We start from the raw sequence: 25,041 nt of genomic DNA on the forward strand, positions 1-25,041 counted from the left end.
CTGCTCCTCTCCTGTACTGAGCTCTCCTGTGCTGCTGCTCCCTCCTGTACTGAGCTCTCCTGTGCTGCTGCTCCCTCCTGTACTGAGCTCTCTTGTGCTGCTGCTCCCCTCCTGTACTGAGCTCTCCTGTGCTGCTGCTCCTCTCCTGTACTGAGCTCTCCTGTGCTGCTGCTCCCTCCTGTACTGAGCTCTCCTGTGCTGCTGCTCCCTCCTGTACTGAGCTCTCTTGTGCTGCTGCTCCCCTTCTGTACTGAGCTCTCCTGTGCTGCTGCTCCTCTCCTGTACTGAGCTCTCCTGTGCTGCTGCTCCCTCCTGTACTGAGCTCTCCTGTGCTGCTGCTCCCTCCTGTACTGAGCTCTCTTGTGCTGCTGCTCCCCTTCTGTACTGAGCTCTCCTGTGCTGCTGCTCCTCTCCTGTACTGAGCTCTCCTGTGCTGCTGCTCCTCTCCTGTACTGAGCTCTCCTGTGCTGCTGCTCCCTCCTGTACTGAGCTCTCCTGTGCTGCTGCTCCCTCCTGTACTGAGCTCTCTTGTGCTGCTGCTCCCCTCCTGTACTGAGCTCTCCTGTGCTGCTGCTCCCCTTCTGTACTGAGCTCTCCTGTGCTGCTGCTCCTCTCCTGTACTGAGCTCTCCTGTGCTGCTGCTCCTCTCCTGTACTGAGCTCTCCTGTGCTGCTGCTCCCCTTCTGTACTGAGCTCTCCTGTGCTGCTGCTTCCTTCTGTACTGAGCTTTCCTGTGCTGCTGCTCCCTCCTGTGCTGAGCTCTCCTGTGCTGCTGCTCCCTCCTGTACTGAGCTCTCCTGTGCTGCTCCTCCTCTCCTGTACTGAGCTCTCCTGTGCTGCTGCTCCCCATCTGTACTGAGCTCTCCTGTGCTGCTGCTCCCTCCTGTACTGAGCTCTCCTGTGCTGCTGCTCCCCATCTGTACTGAGCTCTCCTGTGCTGCTGCTCCTCTCCTGTACTGAGCTTTCCTGTGCTGCTGCTCCCTCCTGTGCTGCTGCTCCTCTCCTGTACTGAGCTCTCCTGTGCTGCTGCTCCTCTCCTGTACTGAGCTCTCCTGTGCTGCTGCTCCTCTCCTGTACTGAGCTCTCCTGTGCTGCTGCTCCCCTTCTGTACTGAGCTCTCCTGTGCTGCTGCTCCCTCCTGTACTGAGCTCTCCTGTGCTGCTGCTCCCTCCTGTACTGAGCTCTCTTGTGCTGCTGCTCCCCTTCTGTACTGAGCTCTCCTGTGCTGCTGCTCCCTCCTGTACTGAGCTCTCCTGTGCTGCTGCTCCTCTCCTGTACTGAGCTCTCCTGTGCTGCTGCTCCCTCCTGTACTGAGCTCTCCTGTGCTGCTGCTCCTCTCCTGTACTGAGCTCTCCTGTGCTGCTGCTCCCTCCTGTACTGAGCTCTCCTGTGCTGCTACTCCCCTTCTGTACTGAGCTCTCCTGTTCTGCTGCTCCTCTCCTGTACTGAGCTCTCCTGTGCTGCTGCTCCTCTCCTGTACTGAGCTCTCCTGTGCTGCTGCTCCCTCCTGTACTGAGCTCTCCTGTGCTGCTGCTCCCTCCTGTACTGAGCTCTCTTGTGCTGCTGCTCCCCTCCTGTACTGAGCTCTCCTGTGCTGCTGCTCCTCTCCTGTACTGAGCTCTCCTGTGCTGCTGCTCCCTCCTGTACTGAGCTCTCCTGTGCTGCTGCTCCCTCCTGTACTGAGCTCTCTTGTGCTGCTGCTCCCCTTCTGTACTGAGCTCTCCTGTGCTGCTGCTCCTCTCCTGTACTGAGCTCTCCTGTGCTGCTGCTCCCTCCTGTACTGAGCTCTCCTGTGCTGCTGCTCCCTCCTGTACTGAGCTCTCTTGTGCTGCTGCTCCCCTTCTGTACTGAGCTCTCCTGTGCTGCTGCTCCTCTCCTGTACTGAGCTCTCCTGTGCTGCTGCTCCTCTCCTGTACTGAGCTCTCCTGTGCTGCTGCTCCCTCCTGTACTGAGCTCTCCTGTGCTGCTGCTCCCTCCTGTACTGAGCTCTCTTGTGCTGCTGCTCCCCTCCTGTACTGAGCTCTCTTGTGCTGCTGCTCCCCTTCTGTACTGAGCTCTCCTGTGCTGCTGCTCCCCTTCTGTACTGAGCTCTCCTGTGCTGCTGCTCCCTCCTGTACTGAGCTCTCCTGTGCTGCTGCTCCCTCCTGTACTGAGCTCTCCTGAGCTCTCCTGTGCTGCTGCTCCCTTCTTGCCTCAGCACTATGAAGGGTCCCAGAACAAGGCAGCCAGTGAGAAGCAGCCAGGAGAAAACAAAGAAAAGTGGGAGCGCGGTTCGGTGACATCATGCTCCATCAATGCTCTCCCGCCCACACTCCTCAGACCGGAGCCGCAGTGCTGAGGATTCTCAGAGTGTGGGATCCTGGTCTCCTAGCAACACCGCACTCCCAGCCCCGACACAATAGGACGACAGGACCGTGGAATGTCACGAGCGGATGATTGCTGCGATAGTGACGATCGTCTGCAGTCTGCCCTATTGGCTGCGATCACCTTGGCGGGGCGACATGCTAATGAGCCGAAGTTAGTTGTGCGCGGACACGCGCTGAGCGCGGCGCTGCCTCCTTATAACGCACCTGAGTGCTGAACCTGCGCGGAGAGAGCGGCGGCGACACCGGAGACAGTGACAGCACTGCGGGAGATGGCGGCACAGCCGGGCACAGCAGCCGGGCACTGCCTGTAGCTCCCAATGCCCCGGGGTGCGAGAAGCCAATGCTCTACATAGAGAAGCCCGGCCATCTGCACACGGCGATATGCGCGGCAGCCTGTGCCCACAAAGCCGCCAGTGTGGAGGTGCAGCTCCCGGACACCCCGCGCTCCAGACCCGGCTGTGCCATGGGCCCCGAGCCGCTGCGCCCTGCCCGCTGGCACCTGGAGAGCAGAGCCCCCGGGGGCAGCAGCCTGCTGGTGGTCGGCGTGTTCTCACTGCTGCTGGGACTCTGCCAGGCAGGTGAGTGATGGACGCTGGTGGGAGGTGGGCACGGCAGGTGGCATGGTGCCCCCGTCATACAGCCATAGCGCATCAGAGAGCTGCTGTATACTGTTACCTAGGTGCAGATCTATATACTATACAGCATGGTACACTGCTATATACTGCAGGTATCCTATACAGGAGCATATATATATCATTAGTATATAGGAATAGTAGTGTATCGTATAAACCTATCTATTATACAGTATGGTCCATATAGCGTTATGTACTGCAGGTATCCTATACAGGAGCATATATATATCATTAGTATATAGGAATAGTAGTGTATCGTATAAACCTATGTATTATATAGTATGGTCCATTTAGTGTTACATACTGCAGGAATTATATACATAGAAAAACATATTTATATCATTAGAATATAGAAATATTAGTGTATGTTATACGGTATTGTACATATAGTGTTGTATACTGGAATTATATAGCATATAGGCCGTGCGCAAATATATATAAAATATATATATATATATACACACCAAGAGTCTGTACACTGCATATATACTTGTATATATAGTACAGTCTATATATAACATTATATGTACAATAACGTATAATATGTATATGTGTACCCCACAATATATTATTTTCCTATGTAATTATGATATACACATAAATATGCACCAAGCGTCCCTACAATGCATATATGCTCCTATATATAATACATGCTGTGTATAACACTGTATGTACAATACTGTGCAATATATAGCCCTATACCATGCACTATATAATATTCCTATGTAGTAATCATATATATTTATATATTATTTGTTTTTTTCTTATGTATTTATATATATAGAGTTGCTGTGTTACCTAAATTTCAATGACTCTACTTTTGGAACACAGAAATCTGTCCAACTATATATAGTTTTTTTTTTTAATATTATTATACTTATATAGTGCTATTAATTCCACAGCGCTTTACAGATATTGTCATCACTGTCCCCATCGGGGCTCACAATCTAATGTCCGTATTAGTATGTCTTTGGAGTGTGGTCCGTATCAGTATGTCTTTGGAGTGTGGGAGGAAACCAGAGAACCCGGAGGAAACCCATGCAAACACAGGGAGAACATATATATATATATATATATATATATATATATATATATATATATATATATATAGTGAATACTTTCTTACATAGCCCTCCGTGTACCTACATCATCCATAATTCTCCTATATAGGAACCTTGCTGGGATTACAGAATGTGGTTGCTGTATTTCATTGCTCTCTGTACCTGTATGTGACCTGTATGTACAGTACATATAGATAGTATATATGAGGTGCTGTATTCCACACGTCTTTATAGATAGATGTACATGGGTGACGTACTGCAGATCTTTGTAGATGGGGACGTATCCATGCTTTAGGATCATCTATGTATGGATACTACATGGATATGGACGTCCTCGTGGACCTAGATGTGTCTCTAAAATCTGCTCTAAGGACTGAGGCAAACTTTCTCCTAAAGTTAGGGCACTGATATTTTCTCCAGATTTCTGTATAAATCCTTATGGTCCCTTTAATCCTATAGATGATGGTGTAATAGCTGCCTGTGTATAAATAAACTGCGGCTGGCGGAGCTGGTACAAAGGAGATGTATTGGGTAACAAGGATCAGACGAGCTTCCCAGCACTTTACAGGACATTTGATGTGGTGCCCAGTAAGACTACTATGGCTTCTCATCATAATAACATTAGTCACAGTCCTGATGTCGGCACTCCGCTCTCTGCCACAGAGGAGCGGACAGCCTCATGTGCAGTTTACTAGTCAGAAGAAAGCTCTTTGATGGCGGTGGATGGGAACAGTTGGCAAAATGACATTCACATGCTTCACTTCTGTCAGGCTGGCATATTAAATAAGGGCACAAAGTTCTCCTCGGAGGAGCCCGGACTCTGGTGTTTCTTCTCCTTTGCCTGGGCTTTCCTTATTTCCATATGTCAGATTTTAGAGGGAAAGTCCGACATCTCTTACCCAATAGTGTGGTCCTTCCTAATGCCTCCGCACAGAAGTCAGTGTGATACATCCCCACCTGCCGGTGGTCACTTGGCTTTATGGTCCCAAGTCATCTTTGCGTTTGCGTCCTTTTTTGTGACTACTTTTGTGTGTTTTGCGCCTCTTTTTGTTTGCACTCAACTCATTATTCTATTTGCGCCTTTTTCGGAAATGGGTTCTCTACGTCCTCACCGGTTTCGTTTTTGATTTCCACTTTGTGAGCGCAGTTTAGCATTTCCGGATGTTTTTGGCTGATTGTTTGTTTGCAGCTTTTTTAAAAAGTCATAACATTTATCAAAATTTTATGCAAGTCAAGCAAAAAGTCCCCTTTTTTTTACATTTGTTTACAGATGCAAATTTTTGTTCAAAAAGACACAAAAATTGTAAATGGCAGGGAAAAAAAAAAAAGCCCGATTTTGACTTTGCACAAAATTGTTGTCAGTTTGATGAATTTGGTGCAACAAACAACAGCAAATACCAAAAGAGAGAAAGTCACTTACAAAAAAACTGGAAATGATGAATCGGGGTCATTGCCTACTTTGTTTCAACTTTTTAATATAAAATCTGTGCAAATGTCTTGGTAATAGCACATTTCCTTAGATTTAATTTAGAAACCAAATAAAGCTAGTCTTGCATTTCGAAAAACAGTTTAATGGTAAGACTCTGTTCACATCTGCATTTGTTACTTCTGTTCTTTTCCACGATAACTGGGAATGTTGGATCCATCACAAGAGGGACACCAGCCCTGACACAGTGGGAAGAGCTGAAGCGATGCAGGCTGAGTGTCAACCCCCGCTTGTGAAATTAATGACGACCAGTGTGTTACTTACGCCACAAATTTTACCCCGCTATTTTGTCAGACGTGCCTGAGTCATTATAGAGGGTATCCAGGACTTTACAAAAAAAAAAATTGTACCTAAGCACTAACAGGAAGGTAATTCCAGCTAACCTGCCTGCTGTGGCCGACGCTGTTCTCCCCCGCCACAGAGTGGCCACACACCGCTCTTGCCGGGGATGTAGCTGCCTCTGCTGACGCGATGGGGTGGGAATTTAGTCGTCATTCTGACAGACTGCTGGCTCCCCCAGTTAGGCAGCAGGAATCCGGTAGTCAGTCAGAATGACGGAAGTCCTGCCCGGTCTACAGAGCTGAGCGGAAAAGAGGCCTCCGCTCTGTAGGCGTGACGTCAGCAGAGGCTTCTGAATCCTTGGCAGGAGCAGTCTGAACGCTCTGTGCTGGGGGAGAATGGCGGCATGCACAACATCCTGGTGAGCTGCAATTACCTGCCTGTTAGTGCTTAGGTACATTTTTTGTAAAGTCCCGGATACCTCCTTTAAGTGATGTGCGCCTTTTAATGAATCGGGAGCATCTGACTCCAGCATGCCGCTTCTGATAAGTCCGGGACAATAACTTTAATGTCTACATGAAAGATGAGTTCAGGCCGCAAACAAGCGCCTGCTCTTCTGTCGAGTGATCGGCGGACATGTCTGCTTACCAATGGTCGTATGCCTAAATTTGGGTCCAGGTAAAAGGCCTTCAATGTAAATAAATCTGAGGCCACGTTCAGTATTTGGTCACTATTTTACCTCAGTATTTGTAAGCCAAAACCAGGAGTGGGTGATAAATACAGAAGTGGTGACGTGTTTCTATGATACTTTTCCTCTGATTGTTCCTCTCTTGGTTTTGGCTTACAAATACTGAGGTAAAATACTGAGCAAATACTGAACGCGTGACCACGGTCTGATAGGCAGAAAGGAACTAAAAGAATCACTTTAATTAAGGTAACGTTCACACATTCAGTATTCAGTCAGTATTTTACCTCAGTATTTGTAAGCCGAAACCAGGAGTGGGTGATAAATACAGAAGTGGTGACGTGTTTCTATGATACTTTTCCTCTGATTGTTCCTCTCTTGGTTTTGGCTTACAAATACTGAGGTAAAATACTGAGCAAATACTGAACGCGTGACCACGGTCTGATAGGCAGAAAGGAACTAAAAGAATCACTTTAATTAAGGTAACGTTCACACATTCAGTATTCAGTCAGTATTTTACCTCAGTATTTGTAAGCCGAAACCAGGAGTGGGTGATAAATACAGAAGTGGTGACGTGTTACTATTATACTTTTCCTCTGATTGTTCCTCTCCTGGTTTTGGCTTACAAATACTGAGGTAAAATGCTGAGCAAATAACGTGTGAACGTGGCCTAATAGTCTCTGTACAAATTATATAATACACCTACGGTACGTGTGCAACCAATGTACAGTATGCGGCACATGCTCCATATTAATGCTGAGGCAATAAAACATGGGTGCATCTAAATATACCAGTCAGTTCACAGTGATTTCTACAGTCCGTAGTTCTGAAGAAATGGCCCTGAAAGGTCTGGCAGGGTCACTTAGAAATAATAAACTAGCATCTATCATTAATAGCAAACATCATTGCAAATGAGTGGTTTAAAGGGAAACTGTCTCTAGACCCCTGCTCTGGTATACGCGCTCTATATACAAGGGGGTCGTCCTATTGAGCCTTCCTGTGTTGAAATGTACCCCTCCTAGACAGGCCACAGTGGCTGTCCAGAGTCAGGAGGCACTGTCATAGGCTCTCGACACATAATAATACATGTAATACACATAATAATAATGTAATACTTTTGGATACAGCTTCAGCAGGTCACTACTGTCCATTACAGCCTGCCATGAAAAGTCAGTTCTGTATGTTTAATTGAAAAATGTATCAGAGGCTTGATGCCATATTTCTAGCAGAGTAAAGTCACACTTGTGGGTGCACACATTTTATGGTACAAAATAGCTGTTTTCCATTACGAAAATGATAGCTCATATTGGCATAAATTATAGCACAAATCTACATCTGCTCAGAGAACAAAGAGGCAAAAAGAAGGCTTCAAATTTATTACGAGGGGACGTCTATGCTCCTGTACATGTGCCTGAGTGTGGCCATCCAGTGGTTGTGATGTGAATTGCAGCCTGTCGAGGATTATGCCGGCGTGTCGGGAGACCATTGAATTTATTTATTTATTTTTTGAGAAATTGGGATTTTTTTTTAGACAAGGCTAGCTGGTACATAGTCCTGAGTGCTGCTTATAAAGGTGCGTGCTCTACATCTGAATAATGCACATCATCAGCGCATGCTCGGCCACAGCAGAGGATGACTTCTGGTGGAAGGACTATGCGGAGTGAACTTGAAGCTAATCAGACCAGGCTACAGAGGTGAGCAATGATATTTGAGAAGTGTATTATTTCTCCGAGATCTTTAAGATAGGATCCATTTTGCCTCGTGGTAAAACCCCTTTAATAAAACAGTCTAATGGTCCCTCCATGTATATATAATGTCATGGATCTGTGAGAACACCAGGTAGACACTAGCATACTGCGGTGTAACCAGTTTATGGCCATGTTCTCTGATAAAGGTCACGTTCATTTTTCGTGGAAGAATTCCTCAGTTGATCCATAGAAAAGTTAGATTTTTCCACCCTTCTGCCTTCAGAGACTTAATCTAAGATCTCAGTTATTTTTTCAGGGTTCAGAGGAGGAAAAGAAGTATTATTTGTGACAGTTTTATGCTATAAGCCAGTGTCAGATGTCCATACAAGGTTACGGTAGCATCCCTCAGTCCTGAGCGCCAGGATCCCATCTATACAGGTTGTGTATCTGGAGCGTGATGACAGCATGCTGGTTTTATCTGGATATTTTATACTCCATGCTTGTGGTAAGAATTAGAAACTATCACTGGTCAGTGAGACTCAGGAGGGCACAGGGTCGCAGATTGATTAAAGCCAACGCTAATGGAAAATGGTGCACTTGGGCATTGCAACCCAGCAGCTCTCATTTTTCTGAGGACCTTAGAAAAACGATGGCAACAAGCTGATGGGTTGCCAGGAGGAACGCTTCATTTTTCATTTACATTTGTGTGGATTGGTCTCGTCGTGTATGTCACAATAAGAGCAGGTGCAGACAAGCGTATTTTTTGTCATCTGAGAAAGTCGGATCAATTATGCTAATCACACCCTGACCAGAGTTTCATCAAAGCGTGATCTGATTTTCTCAGATGTAGAGAAGATATAGAAAAATATGTCTCCATCGTCTCCATTGCTTCATTGTGTCAGTCCGTGGAAATCGGTCTACACCCAAATGTCATCCTACTGCAGTCAGCTCATTGACTTGCATGGCTGGGCGCGATCCAAATATCAGAACAAACCTGGAGATGTGCAGGGTCCCTAGATTAACATTGGTCCGGCAAAATATGGGATTGCATTTGGCCCCCTAATATACCGTATTCATCTGAACCTGCGCTAAACAGTAGAATGGTGTGCTTTACCAAAAAGCTCTATCTTGGTCTCATCTGTCCACAAGACGCTTTCTCAGAAGGATTTAGGCTTACTCACGTAGATTTTGGCTTTCTCACGTATATTATGTCTCTGGGTCAGCAGTGGGGTCCTCCTGGGTCTCCTGGCTTAGCGTTTCATTTCTTTCAAATGTGGACGGATAGTTCACAGTGACACTGATGCACCCAGAGCCTGCAGGACAGCTTGAATTTCTTTGGAACTTGATTGGGGCTGCTTATCCACCATCCAGACTATCCTGCTTTGCAAACTTTCATCAATTTTTCTCTGGCGTTCACGTCCAGGTAGATTAGCTGCAGTTCAACAATTTTGGTTCTTAAGTCCCCAGACAGTTCTCTTCTCCACTTTCTGTTCTCCATGCTTAGGGTGGCACACACAGACACACAATGCAAAGATCGATTCAACTTCTCCCCTTTTTATTTGTTTTCAGGTGTGATTTTCATATTTCCCACACTTGTTACTTGCCACAGGTGAGTTTAAACGAGCATCACATGCTTGAAAGAAAGTTGGTTACCAACAATTTTGGAAACATGACATTTTTGGGCTTTTGTCTGAAATGGTGTCCAATTTGCCTTTTTTTCTCTGTTTTTTTTGTGTTGTTCCAATTCACATAAAGGAAATAAACATGTGTATAACTAATTATGTGCAATTGCAATAATTTTCTGGGAGAAATACTTCATTTTCTGGAACAATTTCAAGGGTGCCAACAATTTCGGCCATGATTATGTATGTTTCTCATAATCTTACCTGCCGGCATATAAAATGACACAAAACAGGTTAGCAATGTTGCATCAAGCACTCCCACCTCTCTATTGCATCCAGCTTGAAGCGTCCCTCTAAGCCTAGGGTCACACGAGCGTGTATTCCCTCATCTGAGAGAATCGGATGAGTTATGCATAGTTCTAGACCTGGTGCAAATGCATCAACTTGGCAGACAGCCAGGAGCCACAGATAATGGGCCCGAGAGCCACAGGTTGGGTGCTGTTTTATAGGATATCCTCATATCATGACCTGTTGGGGGTAACTTGAAGGCTGGTGTTGAGAAATACTGGGCTAGACTGCTCTCCCCAAGGTGCAGCTGTTCTGCGTTTTTTTTAAAGCCGTGTTCACACAAACATAATCGTCATAGAATCATAGAATCATAGAATCATAGAGTTGGAAGGGACCTCCTGGGCCATCTGGTCCAACCCCCTGCTCAAAGCAGGATTCGCTAAATCATCCCAGTCAGATGTCTGTCCAGCCTCTGTTTGAAGACTTCCATTGAAGGAGAACTCACCACTTCTCGTGGCAGCCTGTTCCACTCATTGATCACTCTAACTGTCAAAAAGTTTTTTCTAATATCTAATCTGTGTCTCCTTCCATTCAGTTTCATCCCATTGCTTCTAGTCTTTCCTTGTGCAAATGAGAATAAAGTTGATCCTTCTACAATGTGACAGCCCTTTAGATATTTGTAGACAGCTATTAAGTCTTCTCTCAGTCTTCTCTTTTGCAAACTAAACATTCCCAAATCCTGCAACCTTTCCTCATAAGACAGGGTTTGCAGACCGGTCACCATTCTGGTCGCTCTTTTCTGAACTTGCTCCAGTTTGTTGATGTCTTTTTTTAAAATGTGGTGCCCAAAACTGGACACAATATTCCAGATGAGGTCTGACCAAAGAGGAGTAGAGGGAAATAATGACTTCACGTGATCTAGACTGTATGCTTCTGTTAATACATCCTAGAATTGCATTTGCCTTTTTTGCTGCTGCATCACACTGTTGACTCATATTCAGTCTGTGATCTATTAGTATACCCAAGTCTTTTTCACATGTGCTGTCACTTAGCCCTATTCCTCCCATTCTATATATGCTTTTTTCATTTTTATTGCCCAGATGTAGTACTTTGCATTTCTCCCTGTTAAAAACCATTCTGTTAGTTGCTGCCCACTTCTCCAGTTTATTTAAATCTTTTTGAATCCTCTCTCTCTCTTCTCTAGTATTAGCTATCCCTCCTAGCTTTGTGTCATCAGCAAATTTAATCAGTTTACCCTCAATTCCTTCATCTAAATCGTTGATAAAGATGTTGAACAATACAGGGCCCAGGACAGAGCCCTGTGGTACCCCACTTGAGACATTCTTCCAACTGGATGTGCAGCCATTTACGACCACTCTTTGGGTCCGATCACTAAGCCAGTTATGAATCCACCTAACAGTTGCCTTGTCCATTCCATACTTAGTCATTTTTTCAATAAGGATTGCATGAGAGACTTTGTCAAATGCTTTGCTGAAGTCAAGATATACTATATCTACAGCATTTCCTTGATCCACCCAATCAGTGATACCGTCATAGAAGGAAATTAAGTTAGTCTGACATGACTTATTAGTTACAAACCCATGCTGACTCTGTTTAATCACCTCATTCTTATCCAGGTATTGACATACATGTTGTTTAATAATTTGTTCAAAGATCTTTCCTGGTATAGAAGTCAGACTCACCGGCCTATAGTTGCCTGGGTCCACCTTCTTCCCCTTTTTGAAGATAGGAACAACATTTGCTCTTCTCCAGTCTTCTGGCACTTCTCCTGTTCTCCAAGAATTTTCAAAGATTATGGAGAGGGGTTCAAAAATTTCTTCTGCTATCTCCTTCAGTACTCTGGGGTGTAATTCATCTGGACCTGGAGACTTGAATTCATTTAGGTTAGCTAAGTGTTTCCTCACTATCTTTCTGTTTATAGATATCCTGGATTTTTCTATTCCCTTAATAGGACAGTGAATAACAGTTGATTGATAAATCGTCCATTTATGCCCAGAAGTAACTGACAATTTGTCATCTGTGTGTCCGATTTTTACGAACTTGTGCTATCTGTATTGTGTACAGCACACATGGACGATTAATACGTTTGAATAAACCCGAAAGGGCGCAATCCGATGGCAGTATAGCATAGATGGCATTATAATCGCACTGTTCAGACGACGAACTGACTGGCCGGCAGCTCAGGTCAGGAGAGCTGCCGGCCAGTCCGATCGTCGTCTGTGTTATACGGCCGCCTGACTGCGCCCTAAGGTTGACTTCCCATGATGATTATTTGGTGCGTTTCGTTTCCTCTGTGTATTTTCGTGCATGAAGGACGCATCTAATTCCAGCAAAATGCATAGGACCTAGATAAATCTCATTCCTATTGTGATTTTTTTTTTAAGTTTCATAAACTGGTCTGCGATGCGATTCTGAAGCTTGCAGACGCTGTATTAACCTGTAGATATAGGGTTAATCTGCAGGTTAATAGTGTTCTGAAGATGCCTGGCGCCCGCACTGAGAGCCCCGCTGCCGCAGCCTCGGGCTGAAAGCGAACCTGTTAGCAGGTTTGATCGATATAAGATACGGCCACTGCCTTTCAGGGCTTATCTACAGCATTCTATAATGCTGTAGATAAGCTCCCTATCTGAGCTGAAAGATAAGAAAACTAACTTTTATTATACTCACCCGGGGAGCTGTCCAGTCCGATGGGTGACGCGAGTCCGGCGCCTCCCATCCTGCCTTCCTACTTGCTTCATCGCTCCCCGACATTGCGCTCCTGCGCAGGCGTACTTATCTGCCCTGGTGAGGGCAGAGCAAAGTACTGCAGTACGCAGGTGCCGTTTTTTTCTGACTTTTCCCGGCGCCTGCGCACTGCAGGAATTCGCCGGAGCGCGGTGCCGAGGAGCGATGATGCAAGCAGGAGGACGGCATCGCAAGAAGATAGGAGGTGACGGACCCAGACCTGCGATGCCCATCAGACTGGACCGCCACTCCCGGGTGAGTATATTACAGTATAATAAAACTTATTTTTCTTATCTTGTAGGTTGGATCGGGGGCTTATCTACAGCATTATAGAATGCTGTAGATAAGCCCTGAAAGGCAGTGGCCGTATCTTATATTAACCAAACCTGGTGACAGGTTCGCTTTAAGAGTTTTTTCTAAGTCTACAGTATATGCTATGTATTTGCGAAGGAATCTGCACAAGAAAATCAGGGCTGAAACACAGATTTCTTTCAGGAATTTGCAATTCTAACTGGTCTGCATGAGAATTAGTTTGGCCCTGCCATGACTTCCAGATGTAATCCATGGTGGAAATATTTCACTTATAGAAGCTATTTTAAAGGAGATGGATGCGTTGGGGACACCATTTTTACTTGACTGCATGCATTTTGTGCTAAAAATCATTTTTGCATTTAGGTTTGTGTAAACAATTTCAACTGTTTGCTTTTTATGTTCTCAGTAGTACACTTTCTCATCAGCTGCAGAATGAGTTGTCTTGGAATCTGTCAGTGAGCTCGTTCTAATGGGTGAGTTTCTAACTCTTTTTCTGAGCTCCCCTATTTATTGATTTATGACCATAGCCCACAATATAGTGGGGCTAAACTCTGGGGACATAAATCAGCTCAAAGAAAGATAGATAAAAGGATTACATATTCCAGTCACAATGAGTCCACTGATGGGTTCTTAGTTGACTCATTCTGTATCAAGCAATGAGCAGGGAAAAAAAAACAGCTTGAAATTGTACAGAAATGTTTATGAAACCTAATGGCAAAAAATGATGTTTAGCCTAAAATATATACATATAGATAACAAAAAAGTGCACTGAAGTGCAGTCAAAGGGTCCATGTAATTTAAGTCCATTACAAATATTCCTCCATATTATCAAAATTTGCATCAAAATTTTTGTGGCCACAGTCCACATGAGTGGAGTTAAGCTTCGATGTGGTCATAAATCAACTGAGAGTAGCCCAGAAAATGACAGGTAATAGCCCAATGCGATGCCCAAGTCGTGCAATCAATGACAAAAAAAATATTCTTAAACCAAAATATATATATTTAAGTAAGAAAAAATGCCTCCAACGGTGTCCTTATTCACTAACGGTAATTTTGGCAGATTTGGCCGGGCTTCAGTATAATATAATGATGTAACCAAAACCATCCGTGACTCTTATGAATGGCACAAAATGATCAAAATTGTGATTCTATTAATTTGTATAGAAAATTGACTTCATTACTTCAGGGTTTTAAATGTCTTTTAAATGCTTCAGGCTTTCAAATACGCCAGGAATTAAAACTAAGTAAAATGTCTATTCTTCCTACATTTTCCACTAGGAAGATGCTCAATACTTTACAGTAGAGTCAGTGTCCATGAAACTGTCCAGGTGGATTTTTTTTGTGTGTTTTGTTAGTATTTTTGCTTCAAAGAAGTAAAAGTAGTGTTTTTCTTTTTTTTTTATTAAATGCCCGGAACACGTCTGTGAAAAGACACTGGAAAAACACTGAAAAACGTAAAAAAAAAATGCCCTATGGAAAAAAAAAATTGAAAGTACATAAGAAACTACCAAAATCACTAAAAAAAGCGTCTACTGCTTTGAAAAAGTCACATTTTGAAAGAAGACGCAGTGTGAACATACCTGTAGGCCAATAAAAATACCCAGTTACTGTATCACTTTTTGCCTTACACTTTCACAAGTAAATAACTAATAGCATAGATTTAATAAAATACGAAATGTAAGTATTTACTAAATGAGATAAGTCTGGAGAGACGCGTCCTCTTTAACCTTCAGTGACAAATTGTCTAAAAAACGACAATGGAGATTTACGGGAAAGGCAATAAAGCGCATTATTGACACATGGACGTGCTGTTTATTGATTTATTTATACTGGTGAAAGGTCTATTATGGGTTAAAGAGGTCAAAAGCGGCTGTAGGAATACCCAGTCCTTTAGTGTTAGCCCTCGTGAAGTATTTTGGATCAGATTTTCATCTATTTGGTCATTGCGTTGGTTTTTATCATCCGTTATTTCTCATATGCAAAAAAAAACAAACAAAACTGATGAAGATTTCGAAAGCTTTTGCAAGAAAAAAGTGACAAGTACATATCATGATTTCAAAAAGGGACATGAAAACTTGTATCAAATATCTCTCATGATAGAGAGCAATCAAGCAGTACTTGCTCTGTACAGGGAATACTACAGCCCAGTCCCCGCCTTGTACAACTATAATGAGTAGCCACCATGGCCATGTGCAGACAAGCATATAGTATACAGGATCATACATGTGCAGAGAAGCAGTAACAGTCCCCAGGGATTGTGCACCCGCCCCAACGCGTGTTTCGCTAATGCCTTCATCAGGGGGGTTTTGAAAACCACATGTAGAACTTGTTCCTAAAAAACAAATGTCCTAATCGGCCTTATACACATACATTTTCATCTTTTGTGCTTCCATTCATTGCTGTATGTGCGGTGACTTAGTCTGATTTTGGGCTCGCGCAGACGGCCGCAGAGTCACAGCTTTGGCCACAAATATTGGAGCAGTACAGCTTGTCGGTTACTGCAGGCCATAACAGCCATCCGGAGGCAAGAGCAAGACATGTTTTCTGTAACCACACTGACCACGAGGATCTCGGATAAAGGACTCCCCTATATTCCCCAGTATTCTCCGTTCCCTGTCTCTACTTCCTCCGATATTCTGGCTGCTGAGTCCTTCGTCAAGGGTTTTTCTAATGTCCTCAAAAAGGATGAAAAGACATGCAGACAAGAGACGTATGGATCCGCCTCTGTTTCATCCTGGGGACAAGGTCTGACTGCCCTCTAAGTATGTCCGCCTCAAGGTATCAACCTATAAACTGGGTCCTCGCTTCATCAGACCTTTTGAGGTTCTAAAACAGACCAATCCCGTTATCTATAAGCTCAGACTTTTGGCCTCTTTACTGATCCCTAATTCTTTTCATGCGTCTCTCCTCAAGATGGTCGTCCTCACCCCTTTTTTTTTTAAAGATCCTGGTAGCACTCTTGCTCCAGTCAGCACTGCAGACATTCTCATCCAAGAGCATTGGGTTGATTATGCAAAGGACACTGACCAGAGTTTGATCAGAGTGTCAGTATAGAGCGATCCAATTCTCTCGAATGAGAATATGGAGAATAAAATGTCTCCATCTTCTCCATTGTGTCAGTACTTGGAAATTGGACTGCACTCAAAAGTCATCTGAGCGCAATCCGATGATTTCCACACACTCAATGACTTACATGGCCGGGTGCGATCCAATGAGAGGAACAAACTCGGACATACTGCTATTTTTTTTCCTCAGACCGTCTTGGTCTAAGGAAAAATCGGACATGTGCACGGCGCCATAGACTAACAGTGGTCCGAGTGACATCCGATATTTTGTTGGATTGCACTCGGACGGAAAATATGGCTGTCTTCACTAGCCCTTTGGTGGCTGTATGCTGCTGCTACATTGCAGCGTGGTCTAAGTGAATGCGCATTGTTTGGAGGCCAAAGTCACCGTGTGGCCCCAGCTTTCAGTATATGAGAGCGGATCTCCCGAATACTATGTGAACACGGTCTTTACTTTCTTCAGGCTGATCTTATCCATGGCCGTTCTACTTTTACATCACGTCTTGGTGAAATGCAGAACATGTGAATTTTGTGGATTTACCCTCGAGCACATTTGGCTCAGGATCTTATAATCATCATCAGGTGACACGTACAATAAAGTCGGGGCGTTGCCAGATCTGAAATTACCTCTGTTTACAGTCTGTGAAGTCATTAAGGCTTCGACACTAAAATGGAAAATCTGATGTGCACCTTCAGATAGGTAAGCAGCCATTGCATCAGATGGGAAATTCCTTCTATGCAGATTGAGAGTGACTGGTTTACTTTGTATGAAAGAAAACAGGTGTAATATCAAACAGATGTGAAAACCTGCCCGAAAAAAACAGATAGTATCAGAAGCAGTGACGCTACAGGCAAAACAGTAGTAAAGCTACACTGCTGGCAAGTGCAAAACTACTGCTAATGTGATTTGTCCTCTTTGTAGCAAAGTCACGTATGGAGCATGAAGTATTATGATCCAGCAGATCTCCAGATGAGCCCTGTCCACAATGAAGTCTGTGGCCACGATTCATTAAGACTCACTTTGCCCACGCCATTGTTAATGAAGAGCTCGCTGGAGTACGAAGTGTTAAACTAAGAGGCACTCGGCGTGTCATCTCAGTGGTGTGCGCCTAGCCAAAAGTGGTGCAAATTTCTGTTGTACAAAGCGCTGTCACGTTAGATGAATTTGATGGGCTGACGTATAGCCATATCCCAACCCACCACAGTACCTACCCAGGGATAGATACTAATGAAAGTAAAACTAATTGAGACATCAGTAGGTTAAGGGTGTGTGCACACGCTGCGGATTCTGCTGCGGTTCCGCAGCGGATTTGGCCGCTGCGGGTCCGCAGCAGTTTTTACTGCGGTGTACAGTACCATTATTCCCTATGGGAATACAAAACCGCAGTGCAGACGGTGCGGATTTTTCCGCGGTTTTGAAACCGCAGAAAAAATTGACATGTCAGAAAGAATGTCAATTCTTTCTGCGGAATCCGCAGAGGTTTCCTATCTCCACCATTGTGGAGATGGTGAAACCGAAGGGCCAAACCGCAGGATAATCCGCAGATAAACTGCAGGTCTTTTGACCCGCGGATTTACTTGCGGATTTTACAAAATCCGCGCTTCCAAATCCGCACCCCATTCCGCAGCGTGTGCACGTAGCCTAAATGTTCTTGAATATTTATTTAAAAGAAAAACATTAAACAAGCACTGTAAGTGGAAAAGAGCCCAAATAATGCTCCATACAGTTCATGATGGGCCCCATAAGATGCTCCATACAAAATACGCCCCATATAAAGCTCCATAAAGTTCATGATCGGCCCATATAAAGCTCCATAAAGTTCATGATGGGCCCATATAATGTTTCATAAAGATCATGATGGCCCCATAAGATGCGCCATAGAAAAATATGCCCCATATAATGCTGCATAAAGGTTAATGATGGCCCCATAAGATGCTCATCATATCAGTGCATTTTAGGCTAATATGATTATATCCTGTTGTGAATTCGCTTTCTGGCCTCCCTCTGGTTATTACTGAAGGTAGTTGAGCTGGTCAGATTGACAGAGGGGTTGAGAGTAGAGTTGAGCGAAACAGGTCGGTCAGATTCAAAAGTCGCCGACTTTCGCCAAAGTCGGGTTTCATGAAACGAAACGAAGTCGGCCATGCGGTCGGCGACCCAAGCGCCAAAGTCGGGTTTCGCCGAATGCTTGCACGTGACTTTTTTCAGCCAATGAGAGAAGCGGAGCGTAGCGTAGCGGGAGCGTAGCTGGAGTGGGAGTGAGAGAGAGAGGGAGAGAGAGAAGAGAGAGAGAGGTTTCGCCGCCTCTAGGGTTAAAATTCATGTCAGGTGTGTTTACAGTCCTCCACTCACTGCCGACTTTTCTCCCCATTGACTTGCATTGGGTTTCGTGTTTCACGACTTTTCCCTATAGTCGGCCGATTTCGTTCGACTTGACTTTTGAGAAAGTTGGGTTTCATGAAACCCGACTCGACCCTAAAAAAGGCAAAGTCGCTCATCTTTAGTTGCGAGTTCTCTTTCTGGGCTCCCTCTGGTGGTTACTGGAGGTAATGGAGCTGATCTGATTGACAGAGGCTGGCCACCTGATAATGAGGATGACGATTGGAGATCTGGGGTTTCAGATTGGGATTTAAGACAGCCGACTCCCTCTATCCCTGCTGGTGATTTTCTTCCTGTGCCTCCTGAGGTCTGAGGTCTCCAGCTCTGTCCCTGCATGTTCAGCTAAGTGGTTCATTTGCTATTCTGTTTGCATTTGATCTGGTTTTGTCTATCTCTGCTTTGTGCGGGTCAGCCAGCTCTGGCTGAGGCTGTGCTGAATTACCGCCCATATGTTACTGCTTGTGTCGGTTTGTTTTGTCCCCTGTTAGATTGGTCTCTTTTTGCTCTGCTTTCAGAATATACCAGAATGCTGATATAGTGGGGGCGAAGTCATGCGACTTCAGTGTTTTTGTGCATCAGACGTGTTGGACTTTTTGCAGGGTTTTTTGCATGATTGCAGACAGTGTCTTTCCTGTCCTGTCTAGTCAGTGTGGGCCCCATCATTTGCTCAGTCTATTTTCCTGCCTGCGTTTGTGTTTTCATCTTGTCTCACCGACAATATATGTTTGGGGGCTATCTATAACTTTGACGTCTGCTCTGGGCAGTTAGATTTCCCCTTTCTTGCTTTAGGCTTAGTTAGCTCTCCGGCTGTGCCGAGGCATCTAGGATCATCGTAGGTACGCTCCACAGCTACTGCTAGTTGTGTGGATAGGATCAGGGGTCTGCAATCTGCTTAGTTACCAACCTTTCTGGTTTTCTGTGACTTAGCCTAGGCCTGCTCTCCTCCTCGGTGACCCATTCATAACATCCTATATTGCTGATGCTGCAATAAAGAAAAAGTGACATAATGACGTGGCGCACACTAATCACGTCATCGCGCCCTCTGATCTGAATGTCACAGCCAGAGGACGCTGAAGACACAGCGCAGCAGTGGAACGGGGACAGGTGAATATTGCAAGTGCTGGGGGCCTGAGCAAGCGGCACAGACACCTGGCCCCATAGCGCGCCAGTGTCTCCGCCTGCTCAGGACATTGGAACTTGCATCGGTCCCAACGCTGACCGCCGGCCTTGTCAGCAGCCACCGGAAAACTTACCGAGGCTGCAAGGGAGCGTGGACATGTTCCGGAGACGCCGGGGACCTTCGCACTGGGACCATGACTCGTGTATAAACCGAGGGGAGTCTTTGTCAGCCAATAAAAGGGGCTGAAAAACTCGGCTCATACACGAGTATATATGGTAATTATTTATAAATCAGTGGAGGTTCAACTTCTCGCTGCCCCGATCAGAACGAGCCAATTTTATCCCATTATATTGCACATGCTGGACCGCCGCTCCATTCATCCTCTATGGGGCTGAAAGAGAGAACTGAGCACAGTGCTATGGTGGTGCAGGAGAGTGATATGGAGCAGAAATCGAGGATAAGTAATACTATCTTCCAGCCAGAATACCTGGGGGGAAATACAAGAATTCAAAAGGCGTTGTCTGCGTAGTGGTCGACACCTTTAACTTAAACTATTCGATCTAAGGCTAGTTTCACACTAGCGTTTTGGAGCGCAGCGACGGCCTGCGCACGGCCGCCGCTAAGCCCCGCCCCCTGCCCCGCCCTCCGGTAGCTCCGCCCACCGGCGCATGACGCTGCATGCGCCCTGCGTCCCCTATCTATCACAGGGGGCGCAGGCCGTGCGCAGTATGCGTTTGGCGGCGCATGCGCCTTTTTGACGGTGCGCCGACGCAACCAAACTGCAGCAGGTTGCGTTTGGCGCAGGTCGGCGCACCGTCAAAAGGACGCATGCGCCGCCAAACGCATACTGCGCACCGCCTGCGCCCCCTGTGATAAAGATAGGGGACGCAGGGCGCATGCAGCGTCATGCGCCGGTGGGCGGAGCTACCGGCGGGGGCGGGGCTTAGCGGCGGCCGTGCGCAGGCCGTCGCTGCGCTCCAAAACGCTAGTGTGAAACTAGCCTTATTGATGATTTGTTCAGCGTGTGCATTAATAACAAAGATTATTGTGCAAATAAGACTTCACTGTTGTTCGTATCTTCTGCCAATTTCGACCTGATATATTCCCAACCTACGGCATTATAATAACAAATAGTAAATCTGATTTACTTCAGCATACCCCAAAATGAATACAGATCACACAACTGACCACCTAAATATAACTATAAGCCTTAGACCAAACCCCCCTGTCAGCCTGCAGACCCCTGTCTCTTGTATACAGACGTCAGATCAGATCCCCCCTTCTTATAGACTCCAGAGCACCACCCTCTATATACCAAAAACCAGACCCTCTCTAACTCCAGACCAGATCCGTTGTATACAATCCTAGGCTAGAGGCCCCTACATGCAGATCCCAGACCAATCTCTCCTTGTATACAGATCCCAGACTAGATCCACTGTATATAAAACCTAGGCTAGAAGCCCCTACATGTAGGCCCCAGACCAATCTCTCCTTGTATACAGATCCCAGACTAGATCCACTGTATATAAAACCTAGGCTAGAAGCCCCTACATGTAGGCCCCAGACCAATCTCTCCTTGTATACAGATCCCAGACTAGATCCACTGTATATAAAACCTAGGCTAGAAGCCCCTACATGTAGGCCCCAGACCAATCTCTCCTTGTATACAGATCCCAGACTAGATCCACTGTATATATAACCTAGGCTAGAAGCCCCTACATGTAGGCCCCAGACCAATCTCTCCTTGTATACAGATCCCAGACCAGATCCTCTGTCTTACACACTCTAGGCTAGACGTCACCTACTCTATATATACAGACACCCATGTCAGATTTGTCAGCAGTCTAAAGGACTCTGATATGCCTGAGAATATGTAGACAGGTTCAACCCTTCATAGATACCCAAACTTGTAGCAGATGAGTGCAACTCCCCAACATGACCAGAACTATGATTGCAGAACTGGAGCACAATATGTAATCCAGGAGTAGTGTAAGACAAGAAAAGCAATATACGGTACTTACAAAGTTAAATCCTTCATGTACATTAAAGGGAATCTGCTCTAAGGATTTCACCCCCAAACTATTGTAGTCTTGTAGTTGAATGATCTGCCCTCTCCCCCTATACACATCAGATGGTCAGTGGATTCAAGGGCATCCGTCAAGACATATGGGTAATAGAGCTGGAGTGACCGAGGCTTCAGATTTACAAATAGCTATTCTGCCTCATTTGCATATAAGTTCCAACGCTGATTTCTCAGTAACGGAGGCATGGACCGGCCATGTAAAGGTGTTGCTGGACAATAGCCTGAGGCTTGGAATCCTGCTGCCAGATTCCCCTTAAAGTCACCCGTGCCACTGACCATATGATGTGTATAGGGGGCGAGGGCAGATGACGCAAGTCCATAAGTAGATAGATAGAAAATGATATGTATGTGTCTTTTTGTGTCTATATATACATGGTGATATTTTAGCAGAAATTTCTGGATCAATATTTTACATCCGGTATGAGAACTTAGACCCGAAACACAGAGCGTCAGTCATCGAGAGCTTTTCAATCACAAAGTTAATGGCTGTGAAATGTCTGAGACAACTGCAAGTATTTCCAGTAGTTTGAGGGTATTTGCCACTTTTGTCAAGTCTGCAGAGCTTCGCTTCAGTGCAGTTCTCTCTCCAGCCTAATACAGAGGCGGCATTGTTCCTGAAGAATGTGCTATTTAGGGAGAGGGCTTATGGTGGAGCGGAGGGCTCTGTTTGTACTGATTTGTTTTACATATGCCATATCAGATACTAATCAGCCACCCACTAACTCCCTGTAGTATCTCTCCCTGTGTCTACACCCAGTGTTCAGCTCACATCCTTGTTTTTTTTTTAAATGACATTTATGGAAAATACGGCCCTATCTATTTACATACACATTTTCAATCACTTGCATTTTTTTTCTCTTTCAAAGAAAGACTACAATGTCTGTTCTTTCTCACCATGCCCGTGTGAGGCTGTTTTCAGGCTGAACTCTGGTGAATTGGATACTCCCCCCCCCCCCCCCCCCATAAATTCAGTGGAATATAATTTGTAATTATTAATGTTAATGACTTACAATTCATTTAGTAACATAACACTTTTTTTTATTTATTTTGAGCCACATGACGTATGTACCGTATTTAGATTTGTGCAGGTCTTTCAAAAATAATCTTTAAATGCAATTAAAATAGAAATGTTGCCTCCGCCGTCTTGTGACGTGACATCATAATAAGTGACGAGATTGCCTTAGGTTTTATGGTACCGCAGCCAGAGGCATAATGAAAAATCAAAGGAGCCTTGTAGAAGAGCTGGGAATGAGCCGCACTTCTTACTGAGAGCACCAATAAATGTGCCATATGCTTATCGCATTGTAAAATGCCATGCTCATTAATTCCATCATATACCGTTATGGCCGAAAGTGTTGGCACACTTGAAATTGTTCCAGAAAATGAAACATTTCTCCCAGAAAATTTATTTCAATTACACATGTTTATTTCTTTTTGTGTGTATTGGAACCACAAACAAAAAAATAAAGACAAATTGGACATAATTTCACACAAAAGCCCCAAAATGGGACAGACAAAATTGTTGGCACCCTAAACTTTATATTTGGTTGCACACCCTTTGGAATAAGTAACTAAAATCAGTCGCTTCCTATAACCATCAACAGTCTTACATCTCTCAACTAGAATTCTAGACCACTCTTCTTTTGCAAACTGCTTCAGGTCTATCATATATGAAGGTGCTTTCTGCTAATAGCAGTTTTAAGATCTCTGCAGGTGTTCAATGGGATTTAGATCCAGACTCATTGCTGGCCCCTTCAGAATTCTCCAGCACTTTGTTTCCATCCATTTCTGGGTACTCCTTGAAGTATGTTTGGGGTCATTGTCCTGCAGGAAGACGCATGACCTAGGACACATACTCACTTTTCTGACACTGGACACTATATTGCAACCCAAAATATTTCTGCAGTCTTCAGATTTCATGTTGCGTTGCACACAGTCAAGGCATCCAGTGCCAGAGGCAGCAAAATAGCCTCAAAATAACTTTGAACCTGAACCATATTTTACTGCTGGTACTGTGTTCTTTGCTTTTTAGGCCTCATTCTGTTTTCGGTAAACAGTAGAATGATGTGCTTTACCAAAAAGCTCTATCTTGGTCTCACCTGTCCACAAGGTTGTCACAACTGCAGTCGCAGACGCGGCCCAGCAGGCGCCTCTACGCCGACGGCGAGGGGCGGACGTCCCCCGGGGACGCAGTATGGACCCTCTATACCACAGAGGGGGACCCGGGCCTACCTGAACTAGGGAAGGGCAGCAACCGGGATTGTGTGGCAGCTGAGCATGTGGACGAAGAAGACACGTAGGACAACTCCGCACAACTTCAGGTATCAAAAACGTAAAGTTTACTAAAGTAAAGTCACAGTACGTAGACGAAACAGGGCTATGCCAGGCTCCCGATTCCCCACCTCTCATAAGGGTACCACCCAGTGGACCCCAAGGCACCAACGGATCACCGAGGCACACATAGGCGGGACATCGGGACACAGGCAGGACATAAAGGTACATAAGGACATCAGGACACCAGGCTAGACATCAGGACACCAGGCTAGACATCAGGACATCAGGCTAGACATTAGGACATCAGGCTAGACATCAGGCTGGGCATCAGGACACAGGCAAGACATCAGGGTACACGAGGACATCAGGGTACACGAGGACATCAGGACAATCAGGGTCACCCACAGCCATCAGGTAGGAGTCGTTCGGTTCCGGACATCCAACACGACTTACAGGCACCACTGCAGTCATCAAGCTCCAGGCTCCAGGCAACGGTCATCAGATTCCAGACTGCGGTCGTCAGGCTCCAGGCATCGGACCTAGGAAGGAACTCAAGCGTGATGGTGCTAGACCTGCAGGATTGCTGGGCCTGCATGGAGCTAGCACCGCATGGTAGTCAGAGCACAGGGTAGTAGATGCTCAACAGGAACACTGGTTACAAGAGACTCAGAGTCACTGGGTGCGAGGCTCCAAACAGAGATTCCAGGAACATAACAGCAGACAGTTCAGACATGGTCAGGTACAGAGTAGGTACAGGATCAAGGATTCAAGCCTGGATACACCACCTCCAGAGCAGGGTGAATTTAGACAGGGACAGGTACAAGACAGGTATAGGATCAAGGATTCAGGCCCGGATATACCGCCTCTGGGGCAAGGTGAGGGAACAGGACAAAGCAGGAAACATGACAGGGAATTTGGTACCAAAACAGAGACAGACCAGGTCCGGGAAACAGAC

The 25,041-nt window shown here is 45.4% G+C and overlaps 1 protein-coding gene across 3 annotated transcripts in view; it reads left to right on the forward strand.

The window, feature by feature from the left end:
- The first annotated feature begins 2,333 nt into the window (after window positions 1-2,333).
- The window catches only part of ITGB8 (integrin subunit beta 8), a 208,234-nt gene continuing 185,526 nt past the window's right edge, over window positions 2,334-25,041 (forward strand). For 2 of the 3 annotated variants that reach the window (XM_073581448.1, XM_073581449.1), the window contains exon 1: window positions 2,334-2,944. In XM_073581448.1, coding sequence (XP_073437549.1) covers window positions 2,707-2,944 — 238 coding nt within the window. In that variant the 5' untranslated portion in view covers window positions 2,334-2,706. The remainder of the gene's footprint in view (window positions 2,945-25,041) is intronic. The other variant, XM_073581450.1, reaches the window with a different exon arrangement.

Source organism: Dendrobates tinctorius, unplaced genomic scaffold (assembly GCF_039654945.1).
Source record: "Dendrobates tinctorius isolate UK_male_01 unplaced genomic scaffold, ASM3965494v1 ptg000070l, whole genome shotgun sequence".
NCBI lineage: Eukaryota > Metazoa > Chordata > Amphibia > Anura > Dendrobatidae > Dendrobates > Dendrobates tinctorius.